Source organism: Triticum aestivum, chromosome 4D, assembly GCF_018294505.1.
Source record: "Triticum aestivum cultivar Chinese Spring chromosome 4D, IWGSC CS RefSeq v2.1, whole genome shotgun sequence".
Lineage (NCBI taxonomy): Eukaryota > Viridiplantae > Streptophyta > Magnoliopsida > Poales > Poaceae > Triticum > Triticum aestivum.
In genome coordinates this window covers 432,794,574-432,811,104 of record NC_057805.1, presented here as the reverse complement: position 1 = coordinate 432,811,104, position 16,531 = coordinate 432,794,574, and the positions used below count along the sequence as shown (strand labels likewise).

General features: G+C 47.5%; 1 protein-coding gene across 1 annotated transcript; it reads right to left on the bottom strand.

Moving 5' to 3' along the window:
• Positions 1 to 4,038: 4,038 nt before the first annotated feature.
• On the bottom strand, positions 4,039 to 5,512 carry LOC123100205 (transcription repressor OFP7). The gene has a single exon (XM_044522167.1). The coding sequence runs from the start codon at positions 5,246 to 5,248 to the stop codon at positions 4,412 to 4,414; it is 837 nt and encodes a 278-aa protein (XP_044378102.1). The 5' UTR covers positions 5,249 to 5,512; the 3' UTR covers positions 4,039 to 4,411.
• Between the last annotated feature and the right edge of the window lie 11,019 nt (positions 5,513 to 16,531).

The window sequence follows — 16,531 nt, the reverse complement described above, 5'->3', positions numbered from 1 at the left end:
GTTATTTATTGTGTTCCCCCTCCGTTACTTCTTTCCGGTAGACCCCAAGACTGCCGGCGACCCCCAGTTCGACTACGGTGTTGACGATCCCTCCTTCATGCCAGAGCAACCAGGCAAGCCCCCCCCCCTTGATCACCAGATATCGCCTATTCTTCTCTATACTGCTTGCATTAGAGTAGTGTAGCATGTTACTGCTTTCCGTTAATCCTATCCTGATGCATAGCCTGTCATTGTTGCTACAGTTGTTACCCTTACCTGCTATCCTACTGCTTAGTATAGGATGCTAGTGTTTCATCAGTGGCCCTACACTCTTGTCCGTCTGCCATGCTATACTACTGGGCCGTGATCACTTCAGGAGGTGATCACGGGTATTTACTATATACTTTATACATGATACATGTGGTGACTAAAGTCGGGTCGGCTCGAGGAGTACCCGCAAGTGATTCTGATGAGGGGGCTGAAAGGACAGGTGGCTCCATCCCGGTAGAGGTGGGCCTGGGTTCCTGACGGCCCCCGACTGTTACTTTATGGCGGAGCGACAGGGCAGGTTGAGACCACCTAGGAGAGAGGTGGGCCTGGCCCTGGTCGGCGTTCGCGGATACTTAACACGCTTAACGAGATCTTGGTATTTGATCTGAGTCTGGTCATTTGGTCTATACGCACTAACCAACTACGTGGGAATAGTTATGGGCACTCGACGTCGTGGTATCAGCCGAAGCTCTTCTTGACGTCAGCGACGGAGCGGCGCGCGCCGGATTGGACTAGAACGCCTGCTAGGCTAGGTCTGCTTCCGGCCGCGTACACAACGTGTAGGTGTGCAATGGGCGATGGGCCCAGACCCCTGCGCGCATAGGATTTAGACCGGCGTGTTGACCTCTCTGTTGAGCCTAGGTGGGGTTGCGACATGTTGATCTTCCGCGGCCGGGCATGACCCAGAAAAGTGTGTCCGGCCAAATGGGATCGAGCGTGCTGGGTTATGTGGTGCACCCCTGCAGGGAAGTTTATCTATTCGAATAGTCGTGTCCCTCGGTAAAAGGACGACCCGGAGTTGTACCTTGACCTTATGACAACTAGAACTGGATACTTAATAAAACACACCCTTCCAAGTGCCAGATACAACCCGGTGATCGCTCTCTAACAGGGCGACGAGGAGGGGATCGTCGGGTAGGATTATGCTATACGATGCTACTTGGAGGACTTCAATCTACTCTCTTCTACATGCTGCAAGATGGAGGTGGCCAGAAGCGTAGTCTTTGCCAGGATTAGCTATCCCCCTCTTATTCTGGCATTCTGCAGTTCAGTCCACCGATATGGCCCTTTACACATATACCCATGCATATGTAGTGTAGCTCCTTGCTTGCGAGTACTTTGGATGAGTACTCACGGTTGCTTTTCTCCCTCTTTTCCCCTTTCCATTCTACCTGGTTGTCGCAACCAGATGCTGGAGTCCAGGATCTAGAGATCCTGAGGATGATTCTACATGGAGTTCGGCTTCGAGGAGTAGTTAGGAGGTCCCAGGCAGGAGGCCTTGCCTTTTCGATCGTTGCTACTTTTGCGCTAGCCTTCTTAAGGCAAACTTGTTTAACTTATGTCTGTACTCAGATATTGTTGCTTCCGCTGACTCGTCTATGATCGAGCACTTGTATTCGAGCCCTCGAGGCCCCTGGCTTGTATTATGATGCTTGTATGACTTATTTATGTTGTACAGTTGTGTTGTGATATCTTCCCGTGAGTCCCTGATCTTGATCGTACACATTTGCGTGCATGATTAGTGTACGATTGAATCGGGGGCGTCACAGATGGGCCTCTTCTCCGGCGCCAGCGGCAGCAAGGCCAAGGGCAAGTCCCCCGCCACCCCTTTCCCCTCAGAGTTCCTCCCACCTCCGCCGGCGCCTCGCCGGCAGAGGCAGCGAGTGAACGTGCCAGTGCACCAGGCGGAGTGGCACTGGCAGAACCGCCAGCCTCTGCCGTTTCCGGACGTGACGCTGCCGCACGACTGGCATCTGGATCCAGATAGGATCCCAGTGCCGGCGGCGCCGCGGACGGCTCGTGCTCACACGGAGGAGGTGTGGCGCCGGCGGGCGCTGCTGACGCCGGAGCAGCGCCTCGACATGGCCTACGCAACCGACTCGCCCAACTGGGCGAGGTGGTTCGCCTTCGAGCACGAGGAGGCGAGGCGACGGGGCGTGCGCGAGGTCGACCGGAGGCCAACGCCGCTCGTCGTCCGCGAGGAGGACCAGGCGGCGGAGGACGCCTACCAGGCCGCCCTTGCGGCCGTCTACCGGGAGAGCGAGGAGGACGAGCGGCGCAGAGCGGAGGCGGCAGAGGCGGAAGAGGAGGCCCGGTACGAGGCGGCAATGGCGCAGGCCCTTGCCCTCTTCGCGGCGGGCGACAGCGTGGTGCCGCCGGTGGCCCCGCCGTCCCCCATCAAGCCGGAGCCGCAGCCCGAGCCCAAGCCCATCGCGCGCTTCTCCTAGAGGGAAGTGGTGCGCGAGTGGGTGTCCGCGCCACCGGTTTGGCTGGGGGCGACGCCGACGCAGGAGCAGGCGTACCTCGAGATGTGGCGCCAGCGCCGGCTGGCAGAGGAGCGCAGTCGCGGCGAGTACGAGGAGATGCTCGAGCGCGACCTCGAGGAGGAGCAGCGCGAGGCCGAGGAGGAGGCGCGGCAGGCCGCGGCTGCACAGGCGGCCGCACACCCCCCCCCTCCCCGGCACTGCCTGCGCCGGCACAGCCCGACATGGCGGCGCTCTGGAACACGGCGTTCGCCTGGGCCGGGCCGGCGCCGACGCTCATCGACCTCACGGACCCCGAGGACGACGACGACGCCTAGGGCAGCGCGCCGCCTCGTAGTTTAGGCTTTTTTCTTAAATGCAAATGTGGACGCGTGGACTCTCGCCGGCCTTCGTGGCCGGCTTTAATGTTTATTTAATGATGTTTTTCTTTTTTTAATATGCGTGCGTTCATTTTTTTTGGCGCCGTCAAAATGGATCTCAGGCTAGCGTTGGGCGCACGCGCCAACTCAAATACGAAAGCGGGCATCCGTGTCCGTCTGGCCGACCCAAACGGACAAAAAGCGGACAAAATCGCCGTCCGTTAGAGTAGTTGGAGTTGCTGTTATACAAACACAGACAGGCAAAGATCAGGCTACTCAAGCGCGACGGGAAACACATAGCTCTAGGTCAAGGGAAGCGTGAATAAAGGCGCTTTGAGATCTTCAAACTCTATGCGCAAGGGTGCAGTGCAGGCCAGTCCTCTGTAAATGTAGGTCGCATCAAATCATATCACATCAACTGTTTGCTTTCTTTCTACTACAGACTTTTTCGGGAGATTGAATGATCTCCGGATCTGGATAATGTCCATGCGTCCAGTACAGACTTAGCCGTCAAGCATACATAATCTATCGTCAGTTTAGCAAAGCGCCAAGAATAGCTAGTACTCCGTATGCCAAATATACAGTGCCTCTTTGATTCGCAGGATATAGAAATTGTAGGGATGGAAATAATACAGGATTGAAGTGGCATGCCCACTTGAATTTTACAGGATTAGCAAGGAGTGTTTGATGTCACAGAAAAATAAAGGAATTATAGAAAAAAGATTGAAATGGAGGTTATCTTTCCTATGAAATGCAGTACAAAAGTTGCGTATAAAAATTTCTTGTGGAATCCAATGTTATAAATCAAAGAACCAATGTAGAAAAAATTGCGAATCCTCTGAAAATCCTATAGAATTCGTTTGAACCAAAATAGGCCCTACTGTGCCGAAACTATTTGAAACCACTTTGGGGATTGGCCTCTTTGTTTGTCCATGTCTAATCTAGGGGTGCAACATCACATCACTTTGGGTCAAATGGCTTATCGCTGTCCCCGATCATGGCTGCAAAATCGCCAATAAATGAAGAGACAAACAATCCAACAGGTACTAGGTCTATTTCCTCGAGTCGTGTGGTACTACTGCGCTACACCTTTTCATGCCACACAAAATGAGTTCTGTGGTAAAAAAAATTAAACAAAAATAGAAGAGCAAGAAGCGTAGGTAGATAGTGAGCATTTTCCAAAATGAAACTGGAAAACCCAATTGGAGGATGTAGTAAAATACGATTCACCAGAGCAACTAAGATTTTTACAGAATTCTGAGAAGAGATGGCTAGGCCGAGACCTGCGAGCTGAGATCGAGAAATAGGCATGTGTGCAGAGAGACGCTCCCTGTTCACGTCCTATTACATCTGATCGAGTAGTCGCGCCCATTTCCACACTGCAAAGATGAAGTGGCATGCAAGCAACCGGAAGGAGGCTGCTGCCGCAAACCCAAACAAGAAAGAACATAGAGCAGTAATTTACATACGTACGTCTAGTCTACCACATGTACTACACATAATCACATTTTACAGGGTGGCCATGCGTGCTCTGCACTCCTACTGACGAGGCGCCCCTGCAGCGGCCGCGCGGCAGCTCGCGGCAGGCGCGGAGGTGACGGCGCCGTGCGGCAGTGGGCTGGCGAACACGGCCTCCCACACGTCGCCGAAGGCGTCGACGATGTCGCGGCGGTGGCGCTGGTCGTTCAGCGCCAGGAAGCACCGCAGCAGGCGCTCCAGCCCGTCGGCGTCGTAGATGCCGCGGCCCACCACCATCTCCGCCATGGACAGCCGGAAGTCGGCCCGGGGGTCGTCCGAGCGCTTCACCACCGCGAAGCTCCCGGCCACCACCGCCTCCGCCGCGGCGGCCGCCGCGACGCCGGAGCTCCCGCTCACCCCCGACGAGGTCTCCGTCGCGGTGGACGTGACCAGCGTCGCCTCCGCCTCGACGCTGCGGCTGCTGTACGCGCTCGGCTCCTCGCTGCTGCTGAACCACCCGCTGTCGCCGGACGACAGGCTCTCAATGGCCGCCTTGCGGTGGAGCCGGCGGCGGCGCCGGGAGCGCCGCAGCCGGCGCCGCGCGTCGATCTTGAGGCGAGGCGTGTCGTCGCCGTCGGTGGCGGCCTCGATGACGTGCCAGTGAGAGCTCTTCAGCCAGCGGTAGGCGGGCGTTCCGCGGGCCGGAGGGAGGTCGTCGGCAGTGTAGTCGGCAGCGCAGCCCCTGGCGCTGCAGGTCTCCGGCGGCAGCGGCCGCCGGTGAGTGAGGCCGCGCGGACAGCATCCGCCTGCGGGGGGTGTGAAGGCCGGCGAGTGGTGCTTGGCGAGGAGGTTGGTGGCCGGGGTGACCACGGCGGCGGCGGACGGGGAGCGGCAAGAATGGAAGAGGCGCTTGGCCATGGGTGACGAGCAGCGCGCACGGCCGGTGCAGTGTGTTGTGGCGTAAATGAGGCTGGGATCGGCGGTTTATAGTGCGAAATGTGTGACGCGAGGGTGGGGGTTGGGGTTGGAGGAGGTCAGGACTCGGGAGGAGCCGGCAAGGCAAGCGAAAGAGGGGCATGGTTTTATTGGTGTGGAGCTGGGTGGGAAATGATCAGTGGCAGCGACTGCGTTTGTGGAGTACTCCATGCAAATACTGATGTGGAGCCTTGTTAAAAAAATGGACATACTTATGTAGCGAAATTGTTCTACGATGGTGTGAATTTGACTTATTCCACGAGAAATGCTCAATTGTGAGGCGCACAAATACACACCATTGCAGACAAACTTATAGCATTACTGAAACTCGTTTCATGGAGTTTAAGGGCTCCTTTGATTTAAAAGATTTTCATATGAAATTTAGTTGATTAGATCCTTAGGGCATCTTCAACACTCACCCGTAAATTTGCTCCAGTATGGGGGACCAGTCTACGGGCACTGATGCGGGAGCAAGCCATCCAACGCTCCCCGCATACATTTCAACCACTATTGAAACTAACCGGACGAAATTCATGCAAACACGACGGATTCAAAATAAACCGAATGAAATTCATTACATTTTGGACATTTTGTAACTAAAACTACACCGGACTAAGGTAAAACTAGTTTACGGGCGGCGCCGGCAGATATCCATTCCCACAACACGTATACTCTTGACTAGTCTACGATCGGCCGCGGATCTCCATTGTCTTGCTCATGTCCGGCAGCCCGCTCATCCTACTGCTGTGTGAGCCCTGGAGGTATATGCTTCAGCACAAAGGGTGGCTCGCTTCCCCATGTTCGGCAGCGCTGCTCATCGGAGTGGAACCGATGGGATGTGCTTCAGCCGTAGGGGAAGGGAATGACGATGGCCTGCCACCGGGCAAGACACCGGTTGTGTACGACGGCGTCGCCTCGGCGGTGGCCTTCATGGGACCCAAGCAGCGGCGGCCTCCCACGTTCTACTTCTCCTCGATGATGGCGGCGGGCACGGACGTGCTGGATACCGCCTCGTTGATCTCCATGAAGCCGGCTTCTTTCTCCGCCAGCAAGGTGCGATTACGCAAACGTTGACGGTGGATGGCGCGGCCGCAGGCACGGGAGGTGTGGTGCGACACAGCGTTGTCCACGACAACCATGATGCCTGTGCCACTGTGGTCCCCGGCATGCTAGCCTGGAACAACTCGCCACTCCTCGGCGAGCTGCCTTGGAGCAGCGAGGTGCTGAACGATGCGCCGGCTTGGAGCTTCTGCCTCCTCGAGCTGGCCTGCGACGACCTAGAGCATCGAGGGAGGTGGAGCAGAGAGTTGTTTGGCTCATGTCTGGCGTGCTCGACGGGCCACCCGGCCAGGTTTCATGTCGGAGAACTCATTCCTGCTAGCAGGATGCCATGGAGATTGTGGAGAAAATGGTGTGCAAGGAGTAGATGGGAGCGGAGTGTGGTGCGATTTTTGCCCGGCGGCTGGCATCGTTTAAATAGAGGGGGGAGGGGGAGCCAACGGGCGTTGTGTTTAACAACGGGCGGCTCGCGAACGGACGTGTGGCCGGAGTAGAATCCTCGGCACATGCGCGAGTTTAATGGAGGAAGGCGAGCAGTCTCTGGTCGTATGAATGCGGCGAGGAGGCGTGTTCAGCTGGACGTGCAGCGGGCGGCGCTCTCTGGGGCGACGCGCCGCTTCAATACCAGTGCTGTGAGAGGTTGCGTTCGCTCAGGGCCGACATCAATGCGGAACGGCCGCTCTACAACGACATAAATGTGGCCAGCTGGCACCGGGGGCGAGAGAGGGGTTTTTTGATGGGCCAGGGCGGTCAGACGCGGGCGTGACAGCAGTCCTGACGCTAGCAAAGCCCTCCTAGTTTGTCTCCGGTTTGCGGGAAAAAGTACTTTCGGACCGCCTGCTGACTGATATAGGCCTGCGTTGGATGACACAACACGTTCGGACCGCATGATCCGGGCGTACGCGGGTTGTTTGAGAGTCGGTGTTGGAGATGCCCTTAGGAATTTTTTCTATGCTGGTTATTTGATTCATATGATTGAATCCTATATGAATTTCTTTAGGAATTTTTTATACCAGTTCCCATAGGATTTCTAGCCTCCACTCAAATCTCTACGAAAGAATTCTATGTTTCTCCCATGATGCAATCAAATAACCCGCACTCATAAAGGATTGAGATGAGCATAACATTTCGATCCTGTGTTTTTTTCTATTCCCGTATTTTTAAAATCCTACGAATCAAAGAGGTCTTAAAGATTGAGAAAAGGACCATGGACGTCTATTCTTAACCTCTAAGTCGTCTATTATCAACGCGCACACAAGACATCAAACCTGAAAATATAATTGGTTGTATGATTACTACTGTTAATCGTGCAAGCACTGCTTGGTTCTCTATTAGTATTAGCTTTGAGAAGGGACCAACTCAATGTAACTATGTTAGAATCTTTTTGAATCGCGGGAATGAAAGACAATTAAATAAAAACCCACTAAAACTTGGCCGAATGCGTACAATAAATTACTGAAGCAGTTATTGGATAGATGGAAAATATGTAGCGTCTCGACCTAAAAAATAAAGTGTAGACAAAGGTACATTGCACATTGACATTTCTATGGAATTCAGGACACATGAAGATAAACCATAGGAATTTTGGTAGCATTGTTTTTTTTCCTCGAAAGACTACATTCATATTTAATTTCTAAGGATTACAGTTGAATTAAAATTTATAAGGCATACTCTAAAGAAAGGTCTACAAGGGTCTAGTCAAATCTTACAACATAGAAAGGTCCATCATCATACTAGACTAGAAGGATTGTGCGCTTTACTGTGTCGTTCTTGTTGTTAGGTTTCTTAAGAAAATAATAACTCAATTTCAAAATATAAGGTGTATTACTTTTTTGAAAAGTCAAACATTTTAAGTTTGATCAAATTTGTAGAGAAATATATCAAAATCCATAATATCAAATCGGTATTTTAGATTCATCACGAAATGAATTTCCATACTTTTTTTGTTTAATATTGTGGATGTCGATATTTTTTCTCTGAACTTAGTCAAAGTAGTGCCCCTTATATTTTATAACTGATAGAATATTTAGTTTGGCGGGTGGGCAGATGATAGAGTGTGTTTTATTTTTATTTATAATACGGTGATTTGGTGGGCCTTTCGTGATGTGATTCTGTGTTATCCGCTAACCAACCTATATTTATGTGGGAAAATTTATGTGTCGGTGGTTGCATACTATATTGATGCTACAATATCACACGGTGGCACTTCTTTTTTCTAGGTGGTGGGAGGGTCCGCGGGATTCATATATGTTTATAGGTCGATTGCTGCTGATTGATTTGAAAAATCATTGACTCGGTAAAAATTGTAAACGAAATCAAAATTGAATGCCTCGGTTGAATGAAAGAGCTTCAAAATTTAAAAACATAGTCAATTAAAAGAATTGAATTAGAGAGCTTGAGAAATGTTGACCCGGTCAAAATCGGAGGACCCAGTTCTAAATTGAATACCTTAATTAATTATGAGGCCCTAAAAATATAGGAAGCATGATGAATAGTATAGAAGAATTGAATGATAAAGCTTTGAGAAATTGTTGACCCGGTCAAAATCAGGTGACCCAATTTTAATTGAAGACTTCAACTGAGTGTGGACTTTTTAAAACTAGGGAGCTTAGTGTTATAGAGGAGTAGCTAACTTAATTATTATTGGAAAATGGCATCCACGATTCAAATGTGGTTCTAAAACGATGGCATCGTGATTGATTTGATAGAGTAGTTGCTACTTTCATCTGGAGATTATCTCTATGTTGTTTACTACTCCCTCCGTTTTAAAATAAATGCCGCGGTTTCGGTACAAAGTCAGCACACTTTGTACCAAATTTGTGACACTTATTTAACGGAGGGAGTATTATTTTCTGAAGAAAAAAAGTTATCAGAATTTTAAGCATTTCAATAAACATCCAATCATTATGATTTATCCCATTCCATCGGTACCTTTTGTCGAAACATCACGGTGGAAAACTAAAAAATGAAATTAAAGTTAGAAAATGATGGATACTTGGATGGTATGAACCTACCTAGAAAAAAATTATTTTAAGTTGCTAAACAGCTTTCCTAAATTATTGCATTTATCTAGAATGTAATTTTAGGCTCTTCAATTTACAACCCCCCTTTAAGAAATAATTTATGGTTCTTTAGTTAATGAATACTATAGTTTGATAAAAACTCACTTCATGTTACAATTTTAATGTGGTAAATCATGTTAAACTCGTCTAGTTAAACCCTTTTTACATGTTTCATTGTATTGGTAACGATTTTTGGTGCAATCGGAACAACACATAGTTTGGATACCTCATCCAGGTTAACATGAAAATAGAAAAGATATATCCATCCTTATTGTTAATGTATTTTCTAGGATATACTGGATTATAAACCATTTGTCATGACTGTAGCTATTTTTGTCAGCAATTTAAGGAAAAAAATCACCGCAAACATAACCTAGCTATAATAAAGTAAATCATACTACCTTCGTCCTGGTTTATAAGTCCCCTTTCTATTTTCTGTCAAATTTTGACTAGAGATTTAACTAACAAAATATTAATGCATGTCACCAAAAATAGTTTCCAGTATATTATTTTTTATGACATGCATTAATATTTTGTTAGTTAAATTTAAGGTCAAAGTTTGGCACAGAATACAATGGGGATTAATAAACCAGGATGGAGGTAGTAATTGAAAACCATCCAACACACATATTTAAAAATTTAGGATTCATGTTTCTTTCCTGTGAATGGTTGCACTATAAGCTTAAGCAATGTTGGAAAAGAATATCCCGGATGCGACTGTGGGAGTGTAAAACTTATGGCGTCGCGAGTAAAGTTAATATTGTATATCAGGTACGTATATGTTTGGCTTCAACATACTGAATGTCGGATATCGGGTGATATATCGGACGATATGTAAGATATATCAGAGAAAAGATATCTGGATTTTTTTCAATGTTTTTCATTATTTTTCAGTAAAAGTAAAATGTATGATTCCAATGCTCTAGCACAACAACTTTAGATTCCAAGTTTATGGACTTGGTAATTAAGAAACTATTTGAGACAAATTCACAAAATCCTTTCTCTAGTATTAGAAAAAATATGTAATATATGTGTATCCACAAAAAATTATGCATGACTTTAATATACAATGAAGTTGTAAATATTTATTCTTTTTTTCATTGCTTTCTGATACAAAATTGTGTTCACCGACCTACCGTCTATAATAGTGGGTAGACTGGGTCACATATCGGCCATATCAATTGATAATTTGGGCCATATCGGATGATATGGGCGAAGCTGATATTTACAAAATAATATATTATATTTATATCAGTAGAGCCCGAAAACTGATATATTGGCCTATATATCGGTCGTATCGGCATAGATTTAAAAGCTTGGTCGTAATAGATTTGATCGGACCCTATTTCTAAGTTGTCTAATGATACGTCTCCAGCGTATCTACAATTTTTGATTGTTCCATGCTATTATATTATCTGTTTTGTATGTTTTATATGCATTAATATGCTATTTTATATTATTTTTGGGACTAACTTATTAACCTAGAGCCCAGTGTCAGTTTCTATTTTTCCTTGTTTTTGAGTTTTGCAGAAAAAGAATATCAAACAGAGTTCAAACGAAATAAAACTTTAGGATGATTTTTATTGGACCAGAGGACACACGTAGTACTTGGAAACCAAGTCAGAAGAGTCCTGAGGCGACAGCAAGGGTGCAAGGCGCGCCCCAGGGGGGAGGGGGAGCCCCCTACCTTGTGGGTCCCTCGGAGCTCCTCTAACCCTATTCTTCGGTCTATAAATTCCCAAATATTCCCAAACCACCAGAAGCGTCCACCAAAATACTTTTCCGCCGCCATAACCTTCTGTTCCCGTGAGATCTCATCTTGGGGCCTTTTCGGCATCCTGCCCGAGGGGGATTCGATCACGGAGGGCATCTACATCAACCCTATTGCCCTTCCGATGAAGCGTGAGTAGTTTACCACAGACCTACGGGTGCATAGCTAGTAGCTAGATGTCTTCTTCTCTCTCTTTGATTCTCAATACCATGTTCTCCTCGATGTTCTTGGAGACCTATCCGATGTAATCTTCTTTTGCGGTGTGTTTGTCGAGATCGATGAATTGTGGATTTATGATCAGCTTATCTACGAATATTATTTGAATATTCTCTGAATTCTTATATGCATGATTTGATATCTTTGTATTTCTCTTCGAATTATTGGTTTGGTTCGGCCAACTAGATTGGTTTCTTTTTTGCAATGGGAGAGGTGCTTAGTTTTGGGTTTCAATCTTGCGTGATTTCACCCAGTGACAAAGTAGGGTAGCGAGACACGTATTGTATTGTTGCCATCAAGGATAAAAATATGGGGTTTTCATTATATTGCTTGAGTTTATCCCTCTACATCATGTTATCTTACTTAAGGTGTTACTCCGTTCTTTATGAACTTAATACTCTAGATGCATGCTGGATAGCGGTCGATGTGTGGAGTAAGTAGTAGATGCAGGCAAGAGTCGGTCTACTTGACATGGACGTGATGCCTATATTCATAATCATTGCCTTGGATATCGTCATAACTTTGCGCTTTTCTATTAATTGCTCCACGGTAATTTGTTCATCCACCGTATTATTTTCCTTCAACAGAGAAGCCTGTGAAACCTATGACCCCCGGGTCTATTTTCCTTCATATATTTTCAGATCTATATACCAAAAATACCAAAAATACCTTGCTGTAATTTATTTACTTTTACGTTTTAGTAATATTTTATATCTATCTCTATCAGATCTCACATTTGCAAGTGACCGTGAAGGGATTGACAACCCCTTTTTTGCGTTGGGTGCAAGTGTTTGATTGTTTGTGTAGTTGCATATATTGGGGACTTGCGTGTTTCTCCTACTGGACTGATACCTTGGTTTTCTTAACTGAGGGAAATACTTATCTCTAATTTGCGCATCATCCTTTCCTCTCTTCAAGGGAAAAACCAACGCGAGCTTAAGAAGTAGCATCTACTTTTTTGTGAAATTAAGTGATCATTGATACGTCTCCGTCATATCTATATTTTTATTGTTCCATGCCAATATTCTACCACTTTCACATACTTTTGGCAACTTTTTATATACTATTTTTGGGACTAACATATTGATCCAGTGCCCAGTGTCAGTTCCTGTTTGTTGCATGTTTTTTGTTTCATAGAATATCCATATCAAACGGAGTCCAAACGCGATAAAAACTTACGGAGATTTTTTTTGGAATATATGTGATTTTTGGGAAAAAGAATCAACGTGAGACGATGCTCGAGGGGCCCACAAGGATGGAGGGCGCGCCCCTGGTCCTTGTGGCCACCCCATAAGGCGGTTGGTTCCCTTCTTCTGGCGCAAGAAGGCAAATATCCGGATAAAAATCGTGTTAAAATTTCAGCCCAATCGGAGTTACGGATCTCCGGGAATTTAAGAAACGGTGAAAGGCCAGAATCAGGGAGCGCATAAACAGAAGGAAACAGGGAGAGAGATCCAACCTCGGAGGGGCTCCCGCCCCTCTGCCGCCATGGAAGCCAAGGACCAGAGGGGAAACCTTCTCCCATCTAGGGGGAAGGTCAAGGAAGAAGAAGAAGAAGAAGAAGAAGAAGAAGAAGGGGGGGGCTCTCTCCCCCTCTCTCCCGGTGGCGCCGGAACACCGTCGGAGCCATCATCGCAACGACAATCTACACAAACAACTTCGCCACCGTCATCACCAACTCTCTCCCCCTCTATGCAGCGGTGTAATACCCCTTCTCCCTGCTGTAATCTCTACTTGAACATGGTGCTCAACTCTATATATTAATTTCCCAATGATGTATGGCTATCCTATGATGTTTGAGTAGATTCATTTTGTCCAATGGGTTCATTGATGATCGTGATTGGTTTGAGTTGCATGTTTTATTATTGGTGTTGTCCTATGGTGCTCTTCGTGTCACGCAAGCGTGAGGGATCCCCGCTGTAGGGTTTGCAATATGTTCATGGTTTGCTTATTGTCTGTGTTGCGTGAGTGATAGAAACACAAACACGGATAAGTGGGTTATGGCGTATGGGAATAAAGGGGACTTGATACTTTAATGCTATGGTTAGGTTTTACCTGAATGATCTTTAGTAGTTACGGATGTTTGCTAGAGTTCCAATCATAAGTGCATGTGATCCAAGAAGATAAAGTATGTTAGCTTATGCATCTCCCTCATATAAAATTGCAATAGTGATTACCGGTCTAGTTATCGATTGCCTGAGGACAAATAACTTTCTTCTGACAAAAAGCTCTCTACTAAAACTAAATTAGTTGTGTCTTTATCTAAACAACCCCTAGTTTCTATTTACGTGTTCTTTATTATCTTGCAAACCTATCCTATCACACCAACAAAGTACTTCTAGTTTCATACTTGTTCTAGGTAAAGCAAACGTTAAGCGTGCGTAGAGTTGTATCGGTGGTCGATAGAACTTGAGGGAATATTTGTTCTACATTTAGCTCCTCATTGGGTTCGACACTTTTACTTATCGAAAGAGGCTACAATTGATCCCCTATACTTGTGGGTTATCAAGACCTTTTTCTGGCGCCATTGCCGGGAGCAATAGCGTGGGGTGAATATTCTCGTGTATGCTTGTTTGCTTTATCACTAAGTAATTTTTATTTTCTGTTCTAAGTTGTTTTCTATCTTTATTTATGGGTAGGAAACGCAAAATACCAAGAAAAAAATAGTTGTACTTACTAAACCAATGGTTGAAGAACCACCTAAAATCTATCATACTATTGAAGCTTTCTACTTGGATCATCTTCGATCCATTTGTGCTCCTGCTGAAAACCCAACTAGCCTAGTTGAGGGAAAATCATTAAATGAGCATGCTTATTTTGTGTGACATCGTTTATCTCAAAAAGGGAAACTTTTATGGCATCGTATTAATACTATTCAATGCTATGCTTGGAATTTATGTGAATTATATGATTCTACGTGTTGTTCTGAAGACCCTAAGAAACACCTTCCTTACTAATGTGAGTTTAGTGATAATGGAATCGTATCTTTGTATGCTAAGTGATGCGGAGCATCCCTCGACTACCCGCACCGACACTCCATCACCACCGCAAGCACCAAGAGGGCCAATGACAAGAGCACGTGCACGCAACATCGAGAACGAGGTCACTTCTTTCCTATTCGAGTCTCGTTTGGGTTCGTGTGAGAATTGGATTCTACCATCATCGGAAACATTGTTCATTCTTAGGTACCAAGAAGATGATCGTGAGAAGGAGAGGATGGAGACTCGAGCGACCACGAAGCAAGGGAAAGAAGAGAAGAAGGAGAAGAAGCAAGGGCCACAGCCCCTGGACACCCGGGTGCCCGACCTCCTTGGCCCCGGGTGCCCGGCCTCTGCCTGGGAGGCGCCCCAGCCGGCCCCGGGTGCCCGGCCCCCTCCCCCAGGCCTCGGCCAACCCCGGGTGCCCGGCCCCTCCCGCGCCTGCCACCAGCCCCCGCCCGGGTGCCCGGACTTGGGGACCCCGGGTGCCCGGCCCTAGCCGCCCAGCCGCCAGCGCCTACACCGGGTGCCCGGGCCTTGGACCCCCGGGTCCTCCGTCCCTCCTCCGCCAACTCCCTGTCCGGTCCGGGTGCCCGGCCCCTTTGCACCGGGTGCCCGGACACCTCCGAGGGTCTGCGTGCCTTTTTGGGTTGATGCCCTTGTATCCCCTCCCCCTCCTAATTTCGTCCCTAGACTATAAGTACCTCCCACCTAGCTCATTAGAGGGATAGAATAGATTTGGATGAGATATTTGTGAGCTTTGCTCTTCCCCTACCTCCTTGGGAGATCAAGACCTCTTTGGAGAGGATCCACTTGTGGAATCAAGACCTCCTCCTTGGAGTGGACTACCACCATCAAGACCTCACCTCTTAGGAGTGGGATGAACATCATCATTGTATCTTTCCTTTGATTGTGATTGTGAACTTGTGGATCTTGTGATGCTATTCTAGTGGATGTGTCATTGGGATTTGTTTGAGTGATTTCCTCTTGTGTTCTTGTGTGTTCTTGCCCTTCCCCCCCTCCAAGTGTGAAAAGATCCCCTCTAGGGTTTCACCCTACAACATCTTGGTATCATGAGCAAGGTTGATTCACATCTTGGAGTCCCATCCCCCCATTTGCTAGCTTGATTATGTTGTTTTTCGTCCAAATTCAAAAATCCCCACAAAAATAGCCCCCAAAATTTTTTCTTGCAATTTGTTGGATCTTGTGAGATTTGGTTGTTTTGGTCCATGGATTTGATGTTTGGCAAGTGGATCTAGCCCCTCCCCAACAATCCCCACCCTTCCCACCACGAAATCCACGGAATTTTGCAATTCCCCCAAATTTTCTGCCCAAATCGTCAACCACCGGGTGCCCGCACCTCGAACCACCGGGCACCCGCACCCCCGGGCCATTTTCCCCTGACCACCCCGGGCACCCGCACCTCCCACCCCCGGGTGCCCGCACCCCCCCAAATCAGCCCACTTCTAACACCATTTTGGCCATAATTTCCACCTCCCAAGTCCGTTTTTCGTGTTCTTTAGCTCGTTTGGAAGCTCTTGACACCCCCATCCACATATATCATTACCACCACCTTTAGACTCCATCCAAAAATCATCACAAAAACACCCACCTTCCGCATTTGACTGATTTTGAGTTGCGATTTTTGTTTCCTAAGGTGTTTCGGCTACTTAGGAGCGTGTGACATCGACATCATCGCCTCGGAGTCATCTTCACCGCTAACCGTAAGAAAGGACGGTAACCTCGACGACACTCACCTTTGCTTTTACATTGATAACCCGAGCCATTTTGCGTTGCTTACCCATTGAGACTAGCGAGTTGAGAATTGTCGGGCCATGCTTTTGTGCACTGTAGTGATCGTGTTATCATCTTAGTGCCATAAGTCTCTCCCGTGCATATGTTACATACTTGTCTCATATCATACTTGGCTCGAGCATCAAGCATAGAGAAAAAAAAAGAGAAAGAAGAAAAGCTTTTAAGCAAAAGAGGAGAAACAAAGAGCTCGTAAACAATAGCATTGAGCCATTTTGCATACTCATATCATCTTGGTCACCGCATACATAGCATAGTTGGGATTGAAGATGGCACGTTTCTCTTATAGGTTGGTGCACATGCGTATCTTGCCCATTTGAGCAATCGA